This window comes from Pongo pygmaeus, chromosome 13 (genome assembly GCF_028885625.2).
Source record: "Pongo pygmaeus isolate AG05252 chromosome 13, NHGRI_mPonPyg2-v2.0_pri, whole genome shotgun sequence".
Lineage (NCBI taxonomy): Eukaryota > Metazoa > Chordata > Mammalia > Primates > Hominidae > Pongo > Pongo pygmaeus.
Genome location: NC_072386.2, coordinates 90576943 through 90603551, shown reverse-complemented (window position 1 = coordinate 90603551; position 26609 = coordinate 90576943). Strand labels below are relative to the sequence as shown.

The 26609-nt window shown below is 39.8% G+C and overlaps 1 protein-coding gene across 9 annotated transcripts in view; it reads right to left on the bottom strand.

Moving 5' to 3' along the window:
- The window catches only part of INVS (inversin), a 208053-nt gene that overhangs the window by 68860 nt on the left and 112584 nt on the right, over positions 1–26609 (bottom strand). For all 9 annotated transcript variants that reach the window (XR_010123347.1, XR_010123346.1, XR_010123345.1 and 6 more), the window contains 2 exons: positions 11883–12056; positions 8302–8469 (listed from right to left, as the gene is read on the bottom strand). Coding sequence is in view for 6 of the 9 variants with exons in the window: in XM_063649760.1 (XP_063505830.1) it covers positions 8302–8469; positions 11883–12056 (342 nt within the window). In the remaining 3 variants the exon portion in view is untranslated. The remainder of the gene's footprint in view (positions 1–8301; positions 8470–11882; positions 12057–26609) is intronic.

Below are 26609 nucleotides of genomic sequence, written 5' to 3'. Positions count from 1 at the left end.
GATTCCTCAAGGATCTAGAACCAAAAATACTATTTGACCCAGGAATCCTATTACTGGGTATATTCCCAGAGGATTATAAATCATTCTACTATAAAGACACATGCACACATATGTTTCTTGCAGTATTATTTACAATAGCAAAGTCATGGAACCAACCCAAATGCCCATCAATGATAGATTGGATAAAGAAAATGTGGCACATGGGGGTGTGGAGCCAAGATGGCTGAATAGGAACAGCTCCAGTCTACAGCTCCCAGCATGAGCAACGCAGTAGATGGGTGATTTCTGCATTTCCAACTGAGGTACCAGGTTCATCTCACTGGGGAGTGTCGGACTGTGGGTGCAGGACAGTGGGTGCAGTGCACCGAGCCTGAGCTGAAGCAGGGCGAGGCATCACCTCACCCAGGAAGCGCAAGGGGTCAGGGAATTCCCTTTCCTAGTCAAAGAAAGGGGTGACAGACGGCACCTAGAAAATCAGGTCACTCGCACCTTAATACTGCGCTTTTCCAACGGTCTTAGCAAATGGCACACCAGGAGATTATATCCCGCGCCTGGCTCAGAGGGTCTTACACCCACGGAGCCTTGCTCATTGCTAGCACAGCAGTCTGAGATCAAACTGCAAGACAGCAGCGAGGCTGGGGGAGGGGCACCCACCATTGCCCAGGCTTGAGTAGGTAAACAAAGCGGCTGGGAAGCTTGAACTCGGTGGAGCCCACCGCAGCTCAAGGTGGCCTGCCTGCCTCTGTAGACTGCACTTCTGGTGGAAGGGCATAGCCAAACAAAAGGCAGCAGAAAACTCTGCAGACTTAAATGTCCCTGTCCGACAGCTTTGAAGACAGTGGTGGTTTTCCCAGCATGCAGCTGCAGATCTGAGAATGGGCAGACTGCCTCCTCAAGTGGGTCCCTGACCCCCAAGTAGCCTAACTGGGAGGCACCCCCCAGTAAGGGCAGACTGAACCTCACCTGACCGGGTACTCCTCTGAGACAAAACTTCCAGAGGAACGATCAGGTAGCAACATTTGCTGTTCACCAATATCCACTGTTTTGCAGTCTCCACTGCTGATACCCAGGCAAAGAGGGTCTGGAGTGGACCTCCAGCAAACTCCAACAGACCTGCAGCTGAGGGTCCTGACTGTTAGAAGGAAAACTAACAAACAGAAAGGACATCCACACCAAAACCCTATCTGTAAGTCACCATCAACAAAGACCAAAGGTAGATAAAACCACAAAGATGGGGAAAAAACAGAGCAGAAAAACTGGAAACTCTAAAAATCAGAGCACCTCTCCTCCTCCAAAGGAACACAGCTCCTCACCAGCAATGGAACAAAGCTGCATGGAGAATGACTTTGACGAGTTGAGAGAAGAAGGCTTCAGATGATCAAACTACTTCGAGCTAAAGGAGGGAAGTCTGAACCCACGGCAACAAAGTTAAAAACCTTGAAAAAAAATTAGACGAATGGCTAACTAGAATAACCAATGCAGAGAAGTCCTTAAAGGACCTGACGGAGCTGAAAACCACGGCATGAGAACTACGTGATGAATGCACAAGCCTCAGTAGCCGATGCGATCAAATGGAAGAAAGGGTATCAGTGATGGAAGATCAAATGAATGAAATGAAGCGAGAAGAGAAGTTTAGAGAAAAAAGAATAAAAAGAAATGAACAAAGCCTCCAAGAAATATGGGACTATGTGAAAAGACCAAATCTACGTCTGATTGGTGTACCTGAAACTGACAGGGAGAATGGAACCAAGTTGGAAAACACTCTCCAGGATATTATCCAGGAGAACTTACCCAATCTAGCAAGGCAGGCCAACATTCAAATTCAGGAAATACAGAGAATGCCACAAAGATACTCCTCAAGAAGAGCAACTCCAAGACATATAATTGTCAGATTCACCAAAGTTGAAATGAAGGAAAAAATGTTAAGGGCAGCCAGAGAGAAAGGTCGGGTTACCCACAAAGGGGAGCCCATCAGAGTAACATCTGATCTCTTAGCAGAAACTCTACAAGCCAGAAGAGAGTGGGGGCCAATATTCAATATTCTTAAAGAAAAGAGTTTTCAACCCAGAATTTTATATCCAGCCACACTAAGCTTCATAAGTGAAGGAGAAATAAAATACTTTACAGACAAGCAAAAGCTGAGAGATTTTGTCACCACCAGGCCTGCCTTAAAAGAGCTCCTGAAGGAAGCACTAAACACGGAAAGGAACAACCGGTACCAGCCACTGCAAAAACATGCCAAATTGTAAAGACCATTGAGGCTAGGAAGAAACTGCATCAACTAACAAGCAAAATAACCAGCTAACATCATAATGACAGGATCAAATTAACACATAATGATATTAACCTTAAATGTAAATGGGCTAAACGCTCCAATTAAAAGACACAGGCTGGCAAATTGGATAAAGAGTTAAGACCCATCAGTGTGCTGTATTCAGGAAACCCATCTCACATGCAGAGACACACATAGGCTCAAAATAAAGGGATGGAGGAAGATCTACCAAGCAAATGGAAAACAGAAAAAGGCAGGGGTTGCAGTCCTAGTCTCTGATAAAACAGACTTTAAACCAACAAAGATCAAAAGAGACAAAGAAGGTCATTACATAATGGTAAAGGGATCAATTCAGCAAGAAGAGCTAACTATCCTAAATATATATGAACCTAACACAGAAGCACCCAGATTCATAAAGGAAGTCCTAAGAGACCTACAAAGACACTTAGACTCCCACACAATAATAATGGGAGACTTTAACACCCCACTGTCAACATCAGACAGATCAACAAGACAGAAAGTTAAAAAGGATATCCAGGAACTGAACTCAGCTCTGCACCAAGTGGACCTAATAGACATCTACAGAAATCTCCACCCCCAATCAATAGAATATACATTCTTTTCAGCACCACACCACACCTATTCCAAAATTGACCACATAGTTGGAAGTAAAGCACTCCTCAGCAAATGTAAAAGAACAGAAATTATAACAAACTGTCTTTCAGACCACAGTGCAATCAAACTAGAACTCAGGATTAAGAAACTCACTCAAAACCTCTCAACTACATGGAAACTGAACAATCTGCTCCTGATTGACTACTGGGTACATAACGAAATGAAGGCAGAAATAAAGATGTTCTTTGAAACCAATGAGAACAAAGACACAACATACCAGAACCTCTGGGACACATTCAAAGCAGTGTGTAGAGGGAAATTTATAGCATTAAATGCCCACAACAGAAAGCAGGAAAGATTTAAAATTGACACCCTAACATCATAATTAAAAGAACTAGAGAAGCAAGAGCAAACACATTCAAAAGCTAGCAGAAGGCAAGAAATAACTAAGATCAGAGCAGAACTGAAGGAGATAGAGACACAAAAAACCCTTCAAAAAATCAATGAATCCAGCAGCTGGTTTTTTGAAAAGATCAACAAAATTGATAGACCACTAGCAAGACTAATAAAGAAGAAAAGAGAGAAGAATCAAATAGATGCAATAAAAAATGATAAAGGGGATATCACCACTGATCCCACAGAAATACAAACTACCATCAGAGAATACTATAAACACCTCTACTCAAATAAACTAGAAAATCTAGAAGAAATGGATAAATTCCTCGACACATACACCCTCCCAAGACTAAACCAGGAAGAAGCTGAATCCCTGAATAGACCAATAACAGGCTCTGAAATTGAGGCAATAATTAATAGCTTACCAACAAAAAAGAGTCCAGGACCAGATGGATTCACAGCCAAATTCTACCAGAGGTACAAGGAGGAGCTGGTACCATTCCTTCTGAAACTATTCCAAACAATAGAAAAAGAGGGAATCCTCCCTAACTCATTTTATGAGGCCAGCATTATTCTGATACCAAAGCCTGGCAGAGACACAACAAAAAATGAGAATTTTAGACCAATATCCCTGATGAACATCGAAGCAAAAATCCTGCAGAAAATACTGGCAAACTGAATCCAGCAGCACATCAAAAAGCTTATCCACCATGATCAAGTGGGCTTCATCCCTGGGATGCAAGGCTGGTTCAACATACGCAAATCAATAAACGTAATCCAGCATATAAACAGAATCAACGACAAAAACCACATGATTATCTCAATAGATGCAGAAAAGGCCTTTGACAAAATTCAACAACACTTCATGCTAAAAACTCTCAATAAATTAGGTATTGATGGGATGTATCTCAAAATAATAAGAGCTATGTATGACAAACCCACAGCCAATATCATACTGAATGGGCAAAAACTGGAAGCATTCCCTTTGAAAACTGGCACAAGACAGGGATGCCCTCTCTCACCACTCCTATTCAACATAGTGTTGGAAGTTCTGGCCAGGGCAATCAGGCGGGAGAAAGAAATAAAGTGTATTTAATTAGGAAAAGAGGAAGTCAAACTGTCCCTGTTTGCAGATGACATGATTGTATATCTAGAAAACCCCATTGTCTCAGCCCAAAATCTCCTTAAGCTGATAGGCAACTTCAGCACAGTCTCAGGATACAAAATCAATGTACAAAAATCACAAGCATTCTTATACACCAATAACAGACAAACAGAGAGCCAAATCACGAGTGAACTCCCATTCACAATTGCTTCAAAGAGAATAAAATACCTAGGAATCCAACTTACAAGGGACGTGAAGGACCTCTTCAAGGAGAACTACAAACCACTGCTCAATGAAATAAAAGAGGATACAAACAAATGGAAGAACATTCCATGCTCATGGGTGGGAAGAATCAATATCATGAAAATGGCCATACTGCCCAAGGTAATTTATAGATTCAATGCCATCCCCATCAAGCTACCAATGACTTTCTTCACAGAATTGGAAAAAACAACTTTAAAGTTCATATGGAACCAAAAAAGAGCCCGCATCGCCAAGTCAATCCTAAGCCAAAAGAACAAAGCTGGAGGCATCATGCTACCTGACTTCAAACTATACTACAAGGCTACAGTAACCAAAATAGCATGATACTGGTACCAAAACAGAGATATAGACCAATGGAACAGAACAGAGCCCTCAGAAATAATGCCGCATATCTACAACTATCTGATCTTTGACAAACCTGACAAAAACAAGCAATGAGGAAAGGATTCCCTATTTAATAAACTGTGCTGGGAAAACTGGCTAGTCATATGTAGAAAGCTGAAACTGGATCCCTTCCTTACACCTTATACAAAAATTAATTCAAGATGGATTGAAGACTTAAATGTTAGACCTAAAACCATAAAAACCCTAGAAGAAAACCTAGGCAATACCAGTCAGGACATAGGCATGGGCAAGGACTTTACGTCTAAAACACCAAAAGCAATGGCAACAAAAGCCAAAATTGACAAATGGGATCTAATTAAACTAAAGAGCTTCTGCACAGCAAAAGAAACTACCATCAGAGTGAACAGGCAACCTACAGAATGGGAGAAAATTTTTGCCATCTACTCATCTGAGAAAGGCCTAATATCCAGAATCTACAATGAACTCAAACAAATTTACAAGAAAAAAACAAACAACCCCATCAAAAAGTGGGTGAAGGATATGAACAGACACTTCTCAAAAGAAGACATTTATGCAGCCAAAAGACACATGAAAAAATGCTCATCATCACTGGCATCGGAGAAATGCAAATCAAAACCACAATGAGATACCATCTCACACCAGTTAGAATGGCAATCATTAAAAAGTCAGGAAACAACAGGTGCTGGAGAGGATGTGGAGAAACAGGAACACTTTTACAGTGTTGGTGGGACTGTAAACTAGTTCACCCATTGTGGAAGTCAGTGTGGCAATTCCTCAGGGATCTGGAATTAAAGATACCATTTGACCCAGCCATCCCAATACTGGGTATATACCCAAAGGATTATAAATCACGCTGCTATAAAGACACATGTACACGTATGTTTATTGCGGCACTATTCACAATAGCAAATACTTGGAACCAACCCAAATGTCCAACAATGATAGACTGGATTAAGAAAATGTGGCACATATACACCATGGAATACTATGCAGCCATAAAAAAGGATGAGTTCATGTCCTTTGTAGGGACATGGATGAAGCTGGAAACCATCATTCTCAGCAAACTATCCCAAGGACAAAAAACCAAACACCGCATGTTCTCACTCATAGGTGGAAATTGAACAATAAGAACACATGGACACAGGAAGGGGAACATCACACACTGGGGCCTGTTGTGGGGTGGGGGGATGGGGGAGGGATAGCATTGGGAGATATAACTAACGTTAAATGATGAATTAATGGGTGCAGCACACCAACATGGCACATGTATACATATGTAACAAACCTGCATGTTGTGCACATGTACCCTAAAACTTAAATAATAAAAAAAAAAAATAAAGAAAAAAAAAAGAAAATGTAGCACATATACACCATGGAATACTGTGCAGCCATAAAAAAGAATGAGTTCATGTTCTTTGCAGGGACATGGATGAAGCTGGAAACTATCATTCTCAGAAAATTAACACAAGAACAGAAAACCAAACACTGCATGTTCTCACTCATAAGTGGGAGTTGAACAATGAGAACACATGGACACAGGGAGGGGAACATCACACACCAGGGCCTGTTGGGGGGTGGGGGGCAAGGGGAGGGATAGCATTAGAAGAAATACGTAATGTAGATGACAGGTTGATGGGTGCAGCAAACCACCATGGCACATGTATACCTATGTAACAAACCTGAACGTTTTGCACCTGTATCCCAGAACTTATAGTATAATAATAAAAAAAAATAAGAACTATATTTCAGGATGTAAAATAATAACTTTAGAAGGAAGACTTCAGATACAGAAAAAATGCAGAGCTAAGCATTGCATATACAAAATAATAATACTTTTAGTATCAGAGATTGTAAAAAACGATTAAAAAATAATACTTTAAAGTCTAATTTGTGTGTTAAAAACAAATATGACTAACTATTGGACTATCATAGCATGTAAGTTAGAAGCTGGGACAGAGGGATTAGAAAATCTCAAAGAATCTACTGATAAATATTCAAAACAAGTAAGGAGTTTAGCGAATTAGTTAGATATGTAATCAATGATCAAAAATATCAATTGCATTCCTATACACCTCTAACAACCAGTTAAATATATATCCTAGATATGTTCAAAAATGTCAACGCAGCACTGTTTGTAAATAATAAAAAACTGGAAACAGTCAAAGTATCTGTCAATAACAGAATGAATACTGTGTGGCTTATCCATAAGATGGAATCCTATATAGCAGTAAGAATTAATATATCATGGCTACATGGAGCAACATAGATAAAATCACCAGTGGTCGGACATGGTGGCTCACGCCTGTAATCCCAGCACTTCGGGAGGCTGAGGCAGGTGGATCACGAGGTCAAGAAGTCGAGACCATCCTTGCCAACATGGTGAAACCCGGTCTCTACTAAAAATACAGAAATTAGCCAGGCATGGTGGCGCATGCCTGCAGTCCCAGCCATCCGGGACGCTGAGGCAGGAGAACTGCTTAAACCTAGGAGGTGGAGGCTGCAGTGAGCCGAGATCATGCCACTGTACTCTAGCCTGGGTGACAGAGCAAGACTCTGTCTCAAAAAAAAAAAAAAAAAAAAAAAAAAAATCACCAGCATAAGGTTGAGCGAGAAAGAAAAGGGTATTGCAAAAAACAATACAAAACAAAAACAAAAACATGCAATATAATTCCTTGTGTATCAAATTCAAAAACTTTAAAAACTGAGCAATATATTGTTTAAGGATACAAATAAATGTGGTAATGGAAATCAGGGGAATGATAAACACAAGATTGAAGACAGTTGTTGCCTCTGTGAAAGGAGAGAATAGAATGAGACTGAGAGGTACTCCACTCAGAGGACTTCAAAGGTAATGGTAATATACTTTTTCTTAAACTTGATAGCGAGTATATGAGTATTTGTTGTTTCATTATTATTTACACTTTATGTGTATTTTACTGATACTTATATCTATTCACTGTTTAATAAAAACAAGTATGAAACAAAGTAAGGAAATAAATATAAATTCAGCGTGCAGGGAAGTAGTTGCTGGGGTACAGGAATGAGCACAGCATAGGGGGAATGAATGCATTTAAAAACTGGGACATAGAAAACCTCTATGTGGTCTTAAACAGTGGTACTGAAGTGTTCTACTTCTTGGGGGATGAGTCCATATGTCTGTTGTATTCTTTTGCTTAATAATTTGCTTGTATGTCAAATACACACTTTTGTATATATTAAATAATTCATAATAAAATAATTTCTTAAAAAGGCCATTCAGGTCTAGCAGTACCATTCAACTCACCAGAATGCATCTCACTGTGTGAACAGCACTTGGATCTTTATGGTTGGCTGCCCAGTGAAGTGGGATCTTGCCTTCAACATCAGGAATCCCAATGTTAGAATCATGCTTGATGAGCAGCTTCACATGCTCAGGGTTATTGTAGTAGGCACTCCAATGCAGAGCTGTTTGCTGCAAAATCGAGAGGTTCTCAAAATAACAACAGTAACAACAACTAACTTTCCCCAATCTTTTATTGTGGGACAGGCACTGTTATAAGAGTTTTATACAGTAGTTGCCCTGTATCTTTGGTTTCACTTTTCATGATTTCAGGTCTCTGTGTTCAACCGAAGTCTAAAAATATTAAATAGAATATTCCAGAAATAAACAATTCATAAGTTTTCAATTGTGTGCCATTCTAAATAACATGATGAAATAGTGCTTCATCCCACCCCATCCTACCTGGGACACAAATCCTTTCTTTTTTCAGTATATCCCCACGTAGACATTCCCTGCCAGTTAATCACCTAGCAGCCAACTCAGTTATCCCATTCATTGTCATGATATTAGATTCACAGTGCTTGTGTTCAAGTCATCCTTCTTTTACTTAATGGCCCCAAAGCTCAAAATTGTCGATACCGGTGATTCAGATATGCCAAAGAGCAGCTATAAAGTGTTTCCTTTAAGTGAAAAGGTGAAAGCTCTCAATAAGAAAAAATTGTTTGTTGAGTTTGCTAAGCTCTATGGTAAGAACAAATCTATCTGTGAAACTGTAAAGAAGGAAGAAGAAACTCATGCTGGTTTTGCTGTTGCATACCAAACTGCAAAAATTATGGCCATAGTGCCTGATAAGTGCTTAGTTAAGATGGAAAACATACTAAATTTGTGGGTGGAAGACATGAACAGAAATGTGTTCCTATTGACGGGAATTGGGTTTGACACTATCTGCAGTTTCAACTCTCCATTGGGGGTGTTGGAATATATTTCCTTTGAACAAGGGAGACTATTGTCTATTTAATCGCATGCAGTCATCTTACTATCTCTGGGAGACAAGTATGTTATTAAATTTGCATGTGATTGATGAGGAAACAGCACGCGGAACCTAAGTAATCTGCTCAGGGACATAAAGGAAGTAAGTGGCTGAACTGAGATTTTAACCCAGGCAGTCTGACTCCAGAATGTGACCTCTTAGTCATGACAGTTATTTAGTTCATCCGGTACTGATAACACTGAGACAGAGAAAGCGGCCCAGTCATTTATAAATAATCATCAACAAAGTAAGTGATGATCTTGATAATGCACATCTGGTTATCACCAAGGACCTTAAGAACTTGATAGGATGTTCCGAATTTTAATATCTATAAAAAAATCCATGCATAGAAATTCATGCATCTGGAATCCATTCCATATATCAGAAGATAAATTTTAATTTAACTATAATTTTAGAGGATAAATTATTAGACCCAGTTGTTGATGAAAAGATACATTTTGAAAATACAGCAGCACTTGCTTTAGTCAACCTAAATAACAGAGTCTCTCTAAAAGAAAATAATGTTTGGCTGGGCGCAATGGCTCATGCCTGTAATCCTAGCACTTTGGGAGATCGAGGTGGGTGGATTACTTGAGGTCAGGAGTTCCAGACCAGCCTGGTCCACATGGTGAAACCCTGTCTCTACTAAAAATACAAAAATTAGTCGGGCCCGGTGGCGCACGCCTGTAATCCCAGCTATTTGGGAGGCTGAAGCATGACAATCGCTTGAACCTGGGAGGTGGAGGTTTCAGTGAGCCAAGATCACACCACTGCACGCCAGCCTGGGCGATAGAGTGAGACTCTGTCTCAAAAAAAAAAAAGAAAGAAAGAAAATAATGTTTATTTGGTATCTGGTAGTAGGGCATTGCTAAACTATGTGTACTCAAGTAAAGGAAGACAAAAGTTTTTAAAAGAAAAATGAGGAGGATTACATAATTGTTTTCAAATGATGATCCTTGGCTACAAAGATCGATAACAAAGATAATGCCAGTGCAAGGTTGGACAGGCAGTTGCTGGGCAAATGTCTTTGAAGAAGTAATTTTTGTGTAAGGTTATGATGGCCTTTGTGCAAGGCTGTGGTTTTTGCACAGTCTGTGATTTTTTTTTTTTTTTTTAAATCAGGCTTACAAGCACAAGAATCCTCTCTTCATGGCCTTCCCTGGCTCTGTCAGGTTTTGTTGTTGTTGTTTTAAACAGAAACAACTCCATTTTGATTTTGACAATGTTCACACTTTATTTCAGATAAAAGTTAAAAATGATCATCTTGAACTTGTTGAAGTTGCTTTAAAATCTCTCTGCTGTTCTCATCAACATAATTCTCTAAGACTTACTTCCCTATTAGAAGAATTATTAAGAAAAAATGTAAGAACTCTTTAAATATATATTAGCCCTCGTGAGTAGCATTGTCAGCAATCCAATCTACAATTAGATAATTTAATGAGCAGGAACCAAGCTCATCTGTCACATTAAAAACTTTAGAAACTGACACACATGGTATTCCTTCAAGGTGTACCTATAGGCATTTAATATGAACACTCACTATTTAACTTATTACTTTTGCTTACTAACAACTGCAGATTTTTAAAAAGCCACAAGTATAATAGCACTTACTAATTACCTATAACCACATCTTCAATAAACAACATGTAATTCCCTTCTTTTCCTATGTTATACTTGTTCTGATTCTATTTACTGAAACGTAATAGTATGCTGAACCTAACAGTAATCTTATTACCCTTTTCCCATACATACAAAAATTGAGGCACAGAGGAGTTACGCAATTTGCCCAAGGACACAGAACAAGTTAAATAGTGGATTCTGGGTTGAAACCTAGGAAGTCTGATACCAAAGTGTAGGCCACTAAACCACTAAGCATTTAGGACATTGCCATGGGCATTTGGCCATCATGAGTCTAACCACCTATACTAACTATTATGACTCCCTGTCAAATATTGGGTTTTGGAGTTAAGACAGGACTGAATTTTTTTTTTTTTTTGAGACAGAGTCTCACTCTGTCACCCAGGCTGGAGTTCAGTGGCACTATCTGGGCTCACTGAAACCTCTGCCTCCCAGGTTCAAGCGATTCTCATGCCTCAGCTTCCCGAGTAGCTGGGATTACAAGCGCACGCCAACATGCCCGGCTAATTTTTGTAGTTTTAGTAGAGATGAGGTTTCACTATGTTGACCAGGATGGTCTCGAACTCCTGACCTCAGGTGATCCACTTGCCTCGGCCTCCCAAAGTGCTGGGATTACAAGCATGAGCCAATGCGCCCGGCGACAGGACTAGATTTGAATTCTAGTTCTGCTACTTGCATCTTGGGCAAACTTTTAATGTTCCTGAGCTTCAGTTTTTCCATCTGTAAAAAGAAGATGATTCTACCTAACACACATGGTTGCTGAGAGGGTAAAATGACAGAATTTAAGTGAAATACTTCCCTGAGATGTATGGAGATTTGGAATTGTTCTACCATGTATATATGTGGTAACTTAGGCCTTCTTCCTTGAAATTTCACATCATAAAAAGAAGCATTTGCTTTCTGGTCTTATTAGTCTTTGATTTTGAGTATCCATTACCTTGTTTTTATCCTGTGTATCCACTTCTCCTGGTGCCATAAACTTCAGCAGAAGTGCCAAACACTTAGGGCTCCTGTGCCGGGTGGTCAAGTGCAAAGGAGTCATCTCTTCCAGATCCTTTTGCATCCAGTTTGCTCTGCGTGTAAGTAAGAGTTTCATGAAACGATAATTTCCCTAAATAAAAAACAAGAGATGATAAGAAAAAAATGTACTATGGGGTCAAAAATTTTTTTTAATTTTAAAATGTTTTACGTATGTTAATTATTCTCCTAGAGTAATAACATTCAGAAAAATTAATAAAGAAAAATGCTTGTAATTCCACTATACTGAGATATCAATTGTTTTATTTTTTCATGTTTGTTTTATTTTTTCATGTTTCCTTCCAAGAACTTTCTACATGAATATAATTTACATAGTGGCTGGTCAATATTTTATTGCAAATAAAAGCAACATGTTTTATTTAACCAGTCTATTATTGTTAGATATCTAGAATGTTTCTAATATTTTCTTTTGTAGAAAATGCTTCAATGTACATCTTTTTTCACATTTTTTTTCCTAATTTTTTCACAAGAATAAATTATCAGGAACCAAATTGTTGGGTCAAAGATGTTTGCACATTTTACAGTGTTTGGTGTATTTTCCGAATTGCTATCTAACAGCAGCAATGTGTAGGTGTATTAGTTTCAGCACATTTTGACCAACATAGTACCTATTATATATACTCAAAGTGTAATAATGCAAAATAAGCAGAGATGTTAAATCCCAATTTACAGGGGAAGAAACTGAGATTCAAAGAAGTTAAATGTTTTGTTCAGGGCCCTCTGGTTAATAAGGGAGGGATGATTAGTTTTCTTAAAGAAAGCTATTTATGGGTACAACTAAGGTAGAGGCAGCTTATTCAAAGTTTGGATCCCAGGGCCGGGCGTGGTGGCTCACGTCTGTAATCCCAGCACTTTGGGAGGCTGAGGCGGGCGGATCACGAGATCAGGAGATTGAGACCATCCTGGCCAACACGGTGAAACCCCATCTCTACGAAAAATTAGCCGGGTGTGGTGGTGGGTGCCTGTAGTCCCAGTTACTCGGGAGGCTGAGGCAGGAGAATGGCGTGAACCCGGGAGGCGGAGCTTGCAGTGAGCAGAGATCGTGCCACTGCACTCCAGCCTGGGTGACAGAGCGAGACTCCGTCTCAAAAAAAAAAAAAAAAAACAAAAAACAAAGTTTGGATCCCAGACTCAAACGGTCACCTAAATGCCAACTCAGAAGTCATGGTAGGCCCACCCACTTGCAGGCAGTACTCTCCACGTCAGTTAAATCCTCCAGTCTGGTAGAATCAACCCACCTCAAGAAAGAAGCAGGCGGGGTGTGGTGGCTCATGCCTGTAATCCCAGCACTCTGGGAGGCTGAGGTGGGTGGATCACGAGGTCAGGAGTTCAAGACCAGCCTGGCCAACGTGGTGAAACCCCATCTCTACTAAAAATACAAAAATTAGCAAGGCGTGGTGGCAGGCGCCTGTAATCTCAGCTACTCAGGAGGCTGAGGCAGAGACTTGCTTGAACCCGGGAGGCGGAGGTTGCAGTGAGCCGAGATCGCACCACTGCACTCTAGCCTGGGTGACAGAGCGGGACTCCGTCTCAAAAAAAAAAAAAAAAAAAAAAAAGAGTAAGAAGCTTATCTACAAGGGCCACAGCAAGAGTGTTAATGAGCCAGGCCAACCATTACATAGTTAAGTCTGTGTAACATGGGAGCTTTGAACAAAATAAGACTCTAAAAATTGTTCTTCTGGGCTCTTTTCTCAGATCTATTTCCTCATTTTTACTTCCAGTTGGAGGTTTCTATGTGCTTGGTACCTCAGATATTTCAAGGTCAGTGTGACCAAACAGTATTGCCTGATCAAGTTCTCAGCCTACTTCATGCCTATTTATCTCTCCCTATTCAGAGGATAATGGCAGGCAGGATTATTTGTCCATTTGTCATCCTTAACCTTGTTAGAAGTGGGCCCTTTTAGCATGATAATGCATTGATGTTCTCCTATGAGGGACTATCAATATTAGTAAGGAAGACATTTTTTAATCAAGCAGACCACCTACTGTGAAGAATGTGCAGCTCTACAGCAAGCTTGTCCAAACCGTGGCACCCGGCTTGCATGTGGCCCAGGATGGCTTTGAATGTGGCCCAACAAAATTCTTAAACTTTCTTAAAATGTTATGAGATTTTTTTGCGTGTTTTTTGTTGTTGTTGTTTTTTGCTCATCAGTTATTGTTAGTGCTAGTGTATTTTGTGTGTGGCCGAAGACAATTCTTCTTCCAATGTGGCCAAGGGAAGCCAAAAGATTGGACATCCCTGCTGTAAGGCAAGGTTACTAGAGTGACAGTGAGGTGCAGAAGGACGAATGAGAACTAACTGCTTGCCCACGGGGCAGAGATAGGATTGACTCAGTCCACCACAGAGGCAGAGATAAGAGAAGATAAGAAAGACCATGGCTAGGAAAGAGGATCTGTAGACTGTCTATATTAGATGGGAAGACTTGGAATAGGTGGAAAAGCCAACGGACTCTGCTGGGTATTTCCTCTCAGAGAGGCTTCCCTTGACGACCCTAAATAGAACTTACTTGTTATTCTTTATTCTAGTACCTATTCATTTCCTTCATAGTACTTTTCTCAGTTTGTAATTACATATATATTTGTTTGTTTCTCTTCAGTGTGAGCTCCCTCACAAACTGTAAGCTCCATGAAAGCAGAGACCATGTTTTACTGATCCCTGTGCTCAGCATAGTTCCTGGCACAGAATAGGTGCCTAATAAATATTACTTGAAGAAATGAGTAAATAAGAAGAAATGAAATATCTTCTAGAGGTTTTTGTTTTCATTTAAAAATTCTTATTTACAAGCCTGGGAGTGGTGGCTCATGCCTGTAATTCCAGCACTTTGGGTGGCCGAGACGGGCAGATCACTTGAGGTCAGGAGTTCAAGACCAGGCTGGCCAATATAGTGAAACTCTGTCTCTACAAAAAATACAAAAAAAATCAGCTGGGCGTGGTGGTGCAAGCCTGTGGTTCCAGCTACTCGGGAGGGTGAGGCATGAAAATCCTTGAACCCAGGAAGCGGAGGTTCCAGTGAGCTGAGATTGCACCACTGCACTCCAGCCTGGGTGACAGAGCGAGACTCTGTCTCAAAAAAAATTAAAAAAAAAAAAAAAGATAAAAATTCTTATTTACAGTTGCTATATTAGATCATAACAGTTAAGAATCTTAATTCTCAAATACCTGGTATTTGGTTATTCTCACTTTTTAATGTTTCATTTTTCTGAGCTTCATTAATAGTGTATATCATTTATCTGGACTTGTCATTTCATTTGATGTCAGTTCTTGAGAAGGAAGATGCTAAAATTTCCTCAAGAGGGCACCCTGCTCTAAATTTCTTGCCATCTTTTCTTTGAAAAAAAAAAAAAGTGCCCAGGAAAAACAAATCTGTGTGACACTTCATACCAAAAAATAGTTTGACCTTTCTGAACATAACATTTCAAACATTACAGAATAATTCATCATGACCTTTTAAAGATATTCAATCAGACAGTCATTTTGATTGGAAATTAGAGGAAAAGGGAAGAAGAAGGAAACTAGTATATGTTGGTGGGGGTAACTACTGAGCTATAGACACAGTGCTTGGCATATTTACACTTTACATTATTCTGAGGACTCTACCCTCACAAGACACAGTGCAACCCAGTAATGATATTTACTCATTCATTCATTCATTCAACAAATATTCATTGAGCCTTGTTATGAAGCAGATAACAGTACAATGCTTGTACTTTGTTTTACATATTACAAAGCTCTTTGACATAATTTCATCTTTGTTTCTCACAGAAGTATCATCAAAAATTTTCACAGATTAAATAAATTATCCTCCTGTGCCTCTATTTTCTCATATATAAAATAGGGGTAATAATGGTACCTGAAGTTATTATGCATATGAAATGAGACAAATGATATTTGTAAAAGTTCTCAGAACAGTGAACAAAGCAAATGCTCAGTAGATGTTTGCTATTATTATAGTTTTCCAGTGTGTACTATTCAACAAAACATAGATGGTCAGATAGAACCAAGAACGGCCCATGATAAAGGGCATGCAGATAGAAAGAGCTGATTGTAATATACACAGTTCAGCTAGTGATTAAGAACCAAGATTAGGAAAAGGTAAAGGTAAAAATAGTTAGAATATTATAAATAGAGTAGTCCCCCTTTATCTCCTGGGGATACATTCCAAGATCCCCAGTGAATATCTGAAACTGCAGATAGCACCAAACCCTACATATATACTATTTTTTTTCATATACACACATATCTATGGTAAAGTTTAATTTATAAATTAGGCACAGTAAAAGATTAACAATGACTAATAATAAAATAGAACAATTATAATAATATACTGTATGAAAAGCTATGTGAATGTGGTCTCTCTCTCTCAAAATACCTTAGTATTTTTAGACCATGGTTGACCACAGTAAATGAAATCACAGAAAGCAAAACCGTGGATAATGGGGAATTATAGTAGTGGTTTGTCTGAATTTTTTTTTTCACGCTGAGAAAGATGTCTATATTCTGCCTACAGATAATGATGATATAGGACCAACAAAGGCATAGCCAATAGGAATTTAGCAGGTACCCTGGGGAGGAGTCAGCTATATGATAAGGCCAGCATCTCCTATTTCAAATGACAGAGACCCATCAGATATTATCTATGAAGGCTGGACTAGAAACAATATAATTTACTTGGACCAAGGCCAACCTGTTTGTTCTCCTAAACAAGCAACCGGCTGGGCACAGTGGCTCACACCTGTAATCCTAGCACTTTGGGAGGCCAGGGTGGTAGGATCACTTCAGCCCAGGAGGTCAAAACTGCAGTGAGCCATGATTGTGCCACTGCACCCCAGCCTGGGTATCAGAGAAGACCCTGTCGCAAAAAAAAAAAAAAAAAAAATTGTCCATTGTATGCAAATTCAATCTTTGGGAATGAGCAGAAGGGACAGAGAACTGTAAAGGCTAAAATCAGGAGAATACTTCTAGTATCAATGGAACAGAGGAAGATACTAGTTTGAGGCAGCAAGCTAATTTGACGACCCTCTGAAGGTTGTGTGACCCTTTGGACCCAAGTTATAGGCTACTATGCTTCCTGTAAAACCTTCTCATTATAGAAAGTCTAAATACTTCCTCAATATTTCTTGAACTGAGGAGTTCTTATGTTTTTGAGAATATTCTTATAATGCAAATACTTTTTGGAGGATTTGGAAGTTAATCTATTTTTTTTTTTGGGACAGAGTCTCGCTCTGTCGCCCAGGCTGGAGTGCAGTAGCACAACCTCAGCTCACTGCAACCTCTGCCTCCAGAGTTCAAGCAATTCTCCTGCCTCAGCTTCCTGAACAGCTGAGATTACAGGTGCCTGCCACCAAGCCTGGTAAATCAGCGTTTCGCCATGTTGGCCAGGCTGGTCTCAAACTCCTGACCTCAGGTGATCCACCTGCCTCGGCCTCCCAAAGTGCTGGGATTACAGGTGTGAGCCACTGTGCCTGGCCTGGAAGTTAATCATTTAGTATAACCTGTTAGAGCTATACAGAAACTGATCCTGTTGGGAGGACTGTTTGTTTTAGGGTCTGCTTGTATAATTTTGGAGTGGGTAGGAAATAGTATAAGAGCAAAGGAGATAATAGATCAAAAGAGGATATATGCTTAAGAAAACTCTGACGGTAGGTAAGCAGAAGTAAGGGAGCTGAAGTTACAGGAAGGTCTTGATTTAGTCATTTCAAAGGACATTACTCTGCTATGATCAGGTCCATCATGCTTCTGAAATGTGAAAACATTTCCCAATATCTCTGAAACAGTGAATAAATTTTTTTTGTTTGTTAGGTGGTCATAATTTTCCTCTAAATCTTCCTGTAATTAACACCAAGAGCTTCTTTCATCTGTCACATAAAGATTATGTATGACACTTAGATTTTCTCCAAATGTATGAAAAGGGTGAAAGAGAATGAAAAGTTCTCTGACCCAGAGAATAGCACTTGAAATGAATCTGGGAAACAAATTAGCCCAAAATGTGATTTTTAACTTTATATTTGTGTCTGTCAAGTTCTCTTAAGATGAACTCCTTTTTTTAAAAAAGCATATAGCTATTTAATGGTAATAACAATGATATGGAGATTTTGAGAAAAATACTTTGATATTTTGCTTTGGATTTTTCATTTTTAAGTAATAAAACCTAACAGATAAAGTTAATACTTCCTTTGTGTCCCCAATTCCATTACCTTCTCTCCCTCTTTGGAGACTACTATCCTGAATTGGGTGTTTATCATTCCAATAAATGTTTTTATGCTTCTATTTCATACAAACATATATATCCATAAATGACATACTATTGTTTTACATGTTTTCAATCTTTGTACAAATGGACTTGTATGAATCGCGTCATTTTTTACTCAAAGCAGTATTTTTTAGATTTATTCAAGTTGCCTGGGTTCATACATTTTCACTGGAATAAGTATGCTGTCATATGAAAATAATATATTTATTCTTCTCTAGAGGAATATTTAGCATGTTTCTCATTTTTCAAGATTACCCAATATTGTAATGAATATTCTCATACATATCTCCTGGTAAATATGTAAGAATTTCTGAAACTTCTGGGTTGAGATTGATCTCTAAAATAGCTACTCCAAGTTAATGTTAATAACAGTAATGTATGAGTTCCTGTTTCTCCACATCCTCACCACACTTGGTTTTGTCAGACTTGCTAATTTTTGCCAATCTGACGGTTACAGTTTTTTGTTTTGTTTTTTAATAGAAGGGGTCTTGCTATAGCTTGCCCAGGCTGAACTCAACTCCTGGGCTCAAGTGATCCTACCACCTCAGCCTCTCAAGTAGTTGGGGCTACAGGCATGCACCACTGTGCCTGGCCTACAGTTGTGTTTTAATGTGCATTTCCCGAATTGAGGTGGAACGTTTTTGTATGTTTGTTGGATATTTGTTTCTTTTGTAAATAGCCTTCTTGTGTTGTAACTCATTTCTGAACTTGGCTATTTGTTTTTTTTCTTACTGATCTATAGGAGTTCTTTATGTATTCTGGATACTAATTCTTGGTTGGTTTTGCAAATATCTTCTCTGTGTAGCTTATCTTTTTGCTTTGTTTATGCTCTCCCACTAGGAATGAACTCATAATCTGAATAATATTGTTTGCTTTGTTAGCATTAGATTTCTTCAAATATTTTGAAATTTCTGTCTGCAGGTTCATTTTTGCTTTTCATTTGTTTGCTTTGTTTTCCTTTTTTCTCCTTGTTGACCCATAGAGCGTCTTCCACCCAGCTCCTAGTCCATTATAACAATCTGCTCTTACACAGATCTCCTGGAGCCCTGTCTCCAGTGATATTAGGGATGTCACAATTATTAACAGTGAGCTAGTGAGTAGCTTCCTGACCTGAGGCTTGGATGGTTTCCTGCTTCTGCCATTTCTCTAGATAAACAGCTTCCTATAAAGCTATAGCCTCATAGTGAGAAAAAGAATATTCCAAAATTCTAAGAATTTTCTTGCCTTTTGCACAAATATGAGCACCTTTTAATCACTGAAAAGGAAGGAAGCATCTTCCTGAACCCTATTCTGAAATCATATTCCACAGGACTGCTGTTTGTTCCCAGTAAGTGCCTTTATTATTAACTTATAGATAATTGGCAGCTGACCCTCAAAATATTCTGGATCCCACCTCTGCATTTTTTTCCCAAAATGGCTACCATATTTTCTATATCTGCCTCCCTGGGGCCTTTGCTATTTGCTTCCTCTTCAGCTGAGACAATTACTTTAACAGACTTCAATGCCCAAGACTTGACTAAAACTGCCTACAGTGGCCACTCTCCCCACTGGAGTACTGAAGAGGCCAGATGTTTTCCCAAAACCAATACTTTGGGACCTACATGTTTTCCAATTAATTTCTTTGCATTCTTGTTCTCTCTGTGTCCCCAGTGCTTATATTTTCTGTCACTGTACTTGGAGAGAAAAACAATTGCTCACTATATATATAAATGTTCACTATATATTTTTTGTTTATTTACAAATTGGTATATAATTTTGGCCTAGAAAGATAACTATATTTATAATAGCACACACAAATGTAAAGTAGGTACTCTGTCATAGTTCATTCTAAATCCTAACTATATTATATACCCAAAATACATTACTTAAAATTGAAATGGAAAAATAGAAACATGATTTATTAATTCTAATGATAGCTATATAATTATTTATAAACTCTCGAGGCATTTACTGTATTAATTTTTAAAAAGAATTACTATCCCTAGGAAGTATATAGGTCAAAAATATCAGTAATTTCATTATATCAAACTTTTCTATAGTGGTTGCAGACACAGATGAGTTTTGGAAATACCACAATAGTGTTGGGAGAGGCAATCTGCCCTGGGCCTTGAATGTCCCTGAATGTACTTACTGGGTATGCCAAGAATGCAGAAGCTTGACTCCACTTTACTGGGACCATTTTCCAGAGTGGGGTTTGCAGTGAGCAATCTTGAGTGATGAGGTAATGTCACCCACCAGGGCAAAGAACAAGCAGGCTTGCTTACTACTCTATTTACTAAAAGCTGGAGATTCCCAAAATCTAGCACTCTTCAGATGTCATGCAAACCCACTGTGTGCTGGGCCCATCTGAGTCCTCTATATTGCCCCCATGATCCTTGGAGGGGAGGGAAACTGATGCAAACAGATAAGTACTCCTAGCTCCTAGCTCTGCCATTAGTAATGACGCTTTTCGTCTCTGATGGGAGTCTTGTGTCTTTTGCCAGCATCTGCAGCTAACTTATTACCTTGTAAATAGGGTTAATTAAATGCCAGAACTGACAAGACAGTAAAAGATGATAGGATACTGACAGAGACATAGTTTTCCTTTCTTTCTTCCTTTTTTTTTTTTTTTTGAGACAGAGTCTCACTCTGTTGCCCAGGCTGGAGTGCAGTGGCGTGATCTCGGCTCACTGCAACCTCTGCCTCCCGGGTTCAAGCAATTCTTGTGCCTCAGCCTCCCAAGTAGCTGGGATTATAGGTGTGTGCCCCCATGCCTGGCTAATTTTTATATTTTTTAGTAGAGATGGGGTTTCACCATGTTGGCCAGGCTGGTCACGAACTCCTGACCTCAAGTGATCTACTCACCTTGGCCTCTCAAAGTTCTGGGATTACAGGCATGAGCCACTGCGCCCAGCTGGAGAGACATAGTTTTCTTGAAGAGTAAGGACAAGAACCCTAGAGGCCCATTCTCTGGTATCCTCAGGTTCAAGGGTAGGAAGACCCCCTGAGATCATGCCCAGGTGGTGGGCAAGGTTAAGGGGCAAGTGACCCCAATATTCTCTCTGTTAATGAGTCTGAATGGTGAGAGGTAGGATTAAAGCAAGCCACCAAATACTGCCTTTGTTTTTGCTCACCTTCCTCTGGGCAGGCAAAAGAAGGAATGGTACATGACCACGGGGGCAGCAAGCTGAAAGACCATGTGGTTGTGGCTGCTGGGCCAAGAAATCTCCAAAACAGAAATAAATGGAGAGAACAATGAAGATCTTGCTATTTGACATGAATCTTTAGGTGGACTGAAAACATTAGAAGTTCATTTGGTTGAGACATGAGTGAGCAGGTGCTCAAAAGTGAATGTGAATGCAAAACCTTGCCTAATAGGACAGAGTCAACTGTTCTATGTATCTGATTCCTGTTTTAGCCTGACTTATTTGACATTGAGGACAAAGCACTGGGTATACAGGTGGCCACTGTCTGAAGCAAAGCTGCTGGCTTAATGGTCCCTTAAATGCCTTGGCCTGGTTTACTGATGCTTTGGCTAAGTTAAAACCCGATGGTGTCCAGTAGGGAGCAGTAGCTGTCCAACCTCAATGACAGCTCCAGGAGACTGAATGGTAATGACCAGCTAGCCCAATGGGCTGAAATGAAAAGCCATCACCCTTACCTTAGGCAATACTCCCAAAGACTAGCCGTATTTTTACTGATTCTTGATCTGCTAACAGTACTATAGTCACCTGGTCTGCCACTTGGAAGACTACAGTTGGTAAATTAAAGATATTCCTGTTTGGGGCCACAAACTAGAAACAAATTGTGGCTGCCAATCAGACACTTTGGGTCACTCACATAGATACCCACGGTAACAGTAAGGGCCTGCTCTCTGATAAGACTGACTGAAATCAAGTTGCTGAACAAGTCTGTATTGCCTGGTCACTGGGACTTGTCACTAGGATCCATCACTGCACTAGATAAAGCAATGAACCCACCACAATAGACAGGATACAAAGTAAAAGGTATGTTTTTCATGCAGAAGATACCACTGCATACCAGACTTATGTATCTTGCCAAGTTGGCCTCCTTTTCTTGTGGTGAAGGAGTCCACATTACATGGAGGATTGCCCTTGCCCCTTCCCAGCAGGGACCTCTGTCACCTCCTCTTGGGCTCACCTAGTGCCTTTCCCCCATAGACATTTTTCAGGTTATGGTGTTGCTGCTCCACCATATGGAGTTGCTGCTCCAGTCTGATTAGCCTATTCAAGCTATAGCACTGAGGACCATGTTTTGGGGTTCCTAGACCTTCTATAGTCTGACCATGATATGCCTAACAATGAGCCAGTAGTTAGGTACTTAACGGACATTCCATGCTCCCTACCATCCTCAGGTATCTGGAATTGTTGAGAGCTTGGAATGGCCTTCTTGAAAATCAACTCAAAAAGGTTTCTGGCTCCACCTCTCTTACCTCCTCCTGGTCCACACTCCTGTATGAAGCAGTTTGCTTACTAACTGTGGCCACCTTCAGAAAGGGTTCATTTCATCCTTGTAGCCTCCTGGGAAATAATCAGGACAAAAGGAGTGCGGGATTATATACATCTATTTTGAAAATTTGGGATTCTGCCTGGCCCAACCCTGGTTATCATGCTTCTTTCTTTTTCCCAAAAGCAATCTCAGGATGGTTTGTTTCATATATCCCTTGGGTGGCCGCCAGCCAAAAGGGGGCTTAGAGATTCAAGCTTAATTCGGGTTTACCCACCTGGATTCATTTTGTTCAACTGATATGGTCCCAGATCATAAATATCCATAATGACCATCTGATTGAGTGCCCTGCTCACCGAGTCATTCTATAGTGGTCCACATAGGCCAAAATGGAAGACATAATAGGTTTCTAAATTTGTCCCATATGCACTTACCCTTCTATAAGCTATGGGCACAAGTAGGGGATGACTGGAGAAAAGGCGAAGTTATATCTACTGGAATGGGACACATTAACTCTGTGGCCAAAGAAGGAAAGCAACAACTTCAGCCCCTAGGAAGGGAACACATGAGACCTCAGGAAGTACAGGGATGGGGAGGACAATTAATACTTTCTTTGTCCTCTGGATCCACAAGTGCATCCTGGCAAAACAAATATATAGTTAGCTACCTGAATCAAACAGCAGCTGAGGCCAGCCATCTGACCTGCGTCTGTGTCATCTCTGACCATGTGCTTGCTATGAAACAGAAAAATTCACATGGGCATTGGTGGTTCTTAATTCTTTTGTTGTGCTTGATACCATCAATGACAGCTCCTGAATGTGGACCCCCTTGTATACATGGAAGTAGAGGGACTGGCACAACCTTATTTTAATCTGATGTACACAAATCCATATGCTTCTTCTGACATGTGAGAAGCTTTGGATTATGTCATGCATGGCAACTGAAGCAACAACTACTTGGTGATATTGCCCATGTGGCTTAGACAAATCAACGTAATGGTTGATCCAAGTTTAATGACAAATCCTGAAATAAAGTGACTCTTTATTTCAGCCTCTTTAGGCTATATGTTTGTATGTAGGAAAGAGTAGGCCATGGTATATTCCACCTTTGAGTTTGGGGGTTGCTTTTTGGCCCCTGTAATCTAGCACCTCCTGTAACTATCTGCAATGAGGCCAAAGATTAGCATGTCAGTCTAAACGCCCTTGCATGGGTCACAGTAGATAACAGACCAGCCCTAGATTACATCCTAGCTGTATAAAGTAAGATCCACTTTCTCCTCTGGGGCTTATTCACAGTTGATTTAGTCCAAGATACTGAGGGACATAGTTGATACCAATATTACAGGATGTTTTTATCCTGCTACTTGGAGTCTTGTTAAGTAAGTGCTGTATGAGACAAATTAAAGTGATGGTCCTAGTCTCTCTTGGTAAGATTAATAAGAGTAGCTGAGGTAGTGGCATACTCATGTCAAGACAATGCTGGGCTGACGGATGGGTTGTTGGAAGAGTCAATCTACCATGGGCCTGAAGCATTCCTAAATGTTCTTACTGGGTATGCTAAGAATGCAAAGTCTTGGCCACTCTTTACTTAGGTAATTTTTCAGGGTTGTGTTTGCAACAAGCAACTGGAGAGATGAGGTAACGTCTTCCTCTGGGCTTACTAAGTGCTTACTATAAAAGTGGTAGATTCCTGAAGATCGGTGTTCCTCAGTTGTGACGAAAACCCACTGTGTGTAGCCTCTGTAACTTCCACATGTTCTCTGGGGGCAAGGGAAGCATAGAGGTGGCGCTCATTCTTTTTGCTGTGTTGTGAGTAATAAACTACTTTGTCTCTGACCCCGGAGTCTCGTATCTATTGTCAGCATCCATGAAACAGTAACAGACTAACTTCTTAGCTTATATTTAGGGTAAAATCACATCTCAAACTCCACAAATCATTCAATATCATTGTAATATGAAATGCATTGTAAGGGCAAGGAATGGTGGCTCATGCTTGTATCCCAGCACTTTGGGAGGCCAAGGTGGGCAGATCACTCAAGCCCAGGAGTTAGAAACCAGCCTGAGCCACATAGTGAGACCCTTTCTCTAACTAAAAAAAAAAGAAAAAAGAAAAGAAATGCACTGTAAGAGGAAGTAAAAAGTAAGATCAGAGAGGTGAGCAGGGGTTATAAAATGGATAGTCTAATATGTTATGATAAGGAGCCTAAAATTGATCATATTGGTAAAAAGGAGTGCTATAGACTGAATATATGTCCCCCCAACCCCCAATCCCCCCCAGTTTATGTGCTGAAATTCTAACGCCAATGTCATGGTATTAGGATACGGGACATTTGGAAGATGATTACATCATGAGGGTGGAGCTCATAAAGGGGATTAGTACCCCTAAAAAGAGACCTCAGAGAGCTCTTTCCCTCCCTTCTGTCATGTGAGGATACAGCAAGAAGACAGCCATCTATGAACCAGGAAGCAGGCCCTCACCAGACACAGAATCTGCTGGTGCCTTGATCTTGGACTCTCCAGCCTCCAGAACTGTGAGAAATAAACGTCTGTTGTTCCAGCCATCCAGACTAAAATATTTTTGTTATAGAAGCCCAAGCAAACTAAGACAGGAAAAAGGGAAGATTTAAGAAGGAAATGACATGACTGGATTTGTGTTTTTAGAAAAGATGCTGGAGGTTATGTGAAGCACTGATTTAAGGGGAACAAATCTTTAGGCAAGCAGAGCAGTAAGGGGGTTATTACAGCAATCCACAATAGAAATGTTGAGAGCTAAATGGAAATAAGGGAACAGATCAGTGAAATATATAATAAGATTCCTGAATGGCTACCAGATAGAGGGTGTTACCAACAACTGAAGAGATGGAAGAAAAAAATAGGGTTAGGGATAAAAATTTTTGAGTTCTGTTTTTTTTTCTAAAGTGGAGTTTGAGGCACCTGAAGGGAATCTATGCAGAGAGGTCTAGCAAAAAGAAAAGGTTGTGGGGGAGGGGCAGATATATACAGACCTGAAGATTAGAAGAGATGGCTAGATTCAAGATATAGATTTATGAGGCATCTATATTAATAGTTGTCTCAACTGTTTTCTCAGAAGACATTAATTTTCTGACATAAATCAAAGAATATAAATTGGAAATATGAATCTCTACACCCTTCTTGAAATATAAACATAATATAAATATCCACATAAATGGCTCAGTACAATGCAATCATGAGTTAGCTACCACTGTCATATAAAATGCAGAGTAGAAATGGATTAGAAAGGAGAATGCCTTCTTGTATGCTTAGATAATTTTCTTACTTCAGTTGATTTCGATGTCTGTTTGTACTCTGGTTTTGTCGTCTTTAAAGTGATTTTATAGGGAAGCAAACAGTTACAGCAATCAACTCATGAAAGACATAAATTCACTGAGCTACAGAAATAAAATGAAATCTGCATTGCTTTTTCCACTGACCGACATTCTTCCTCTTTACTTAAACTTCTGATTGTCAAGGCTTAATTCTGTGTTTTATTGCTAAAAGTTCTAAGTACTGAACAAATATGATGAGAATCACATCACTAATCTGCCATCTTAAGCAAATCTTTAAAAATATATTTTTTAGTTATTTGACAATTCTCTAAGCAAAGGCTAAGAATGTGCTCCAAAGACAGAATAGGAGCTTTATTTGCTATTTTCCAAGTTTAAGATGTTCATCCATCTGGCAGAGCAGCTAGACAATACATGAGCCAAGAACATCTCTCTGGCTTGAAATAGTTCTGGCTCTCGAAGAGGATTTGACTGAGGGAAAGGCAACATCTTTAGTTGCTCTGTGGCTGAACTCTTCTAATATTTCCCCCCAATGCCTTCTCCAAGCCTTGGCTCTATCCACTAACTTGGTTTCCATAGGAATAGACAGAGCTATCAAGTGGCACGTAGTCAAACAGCACAAATG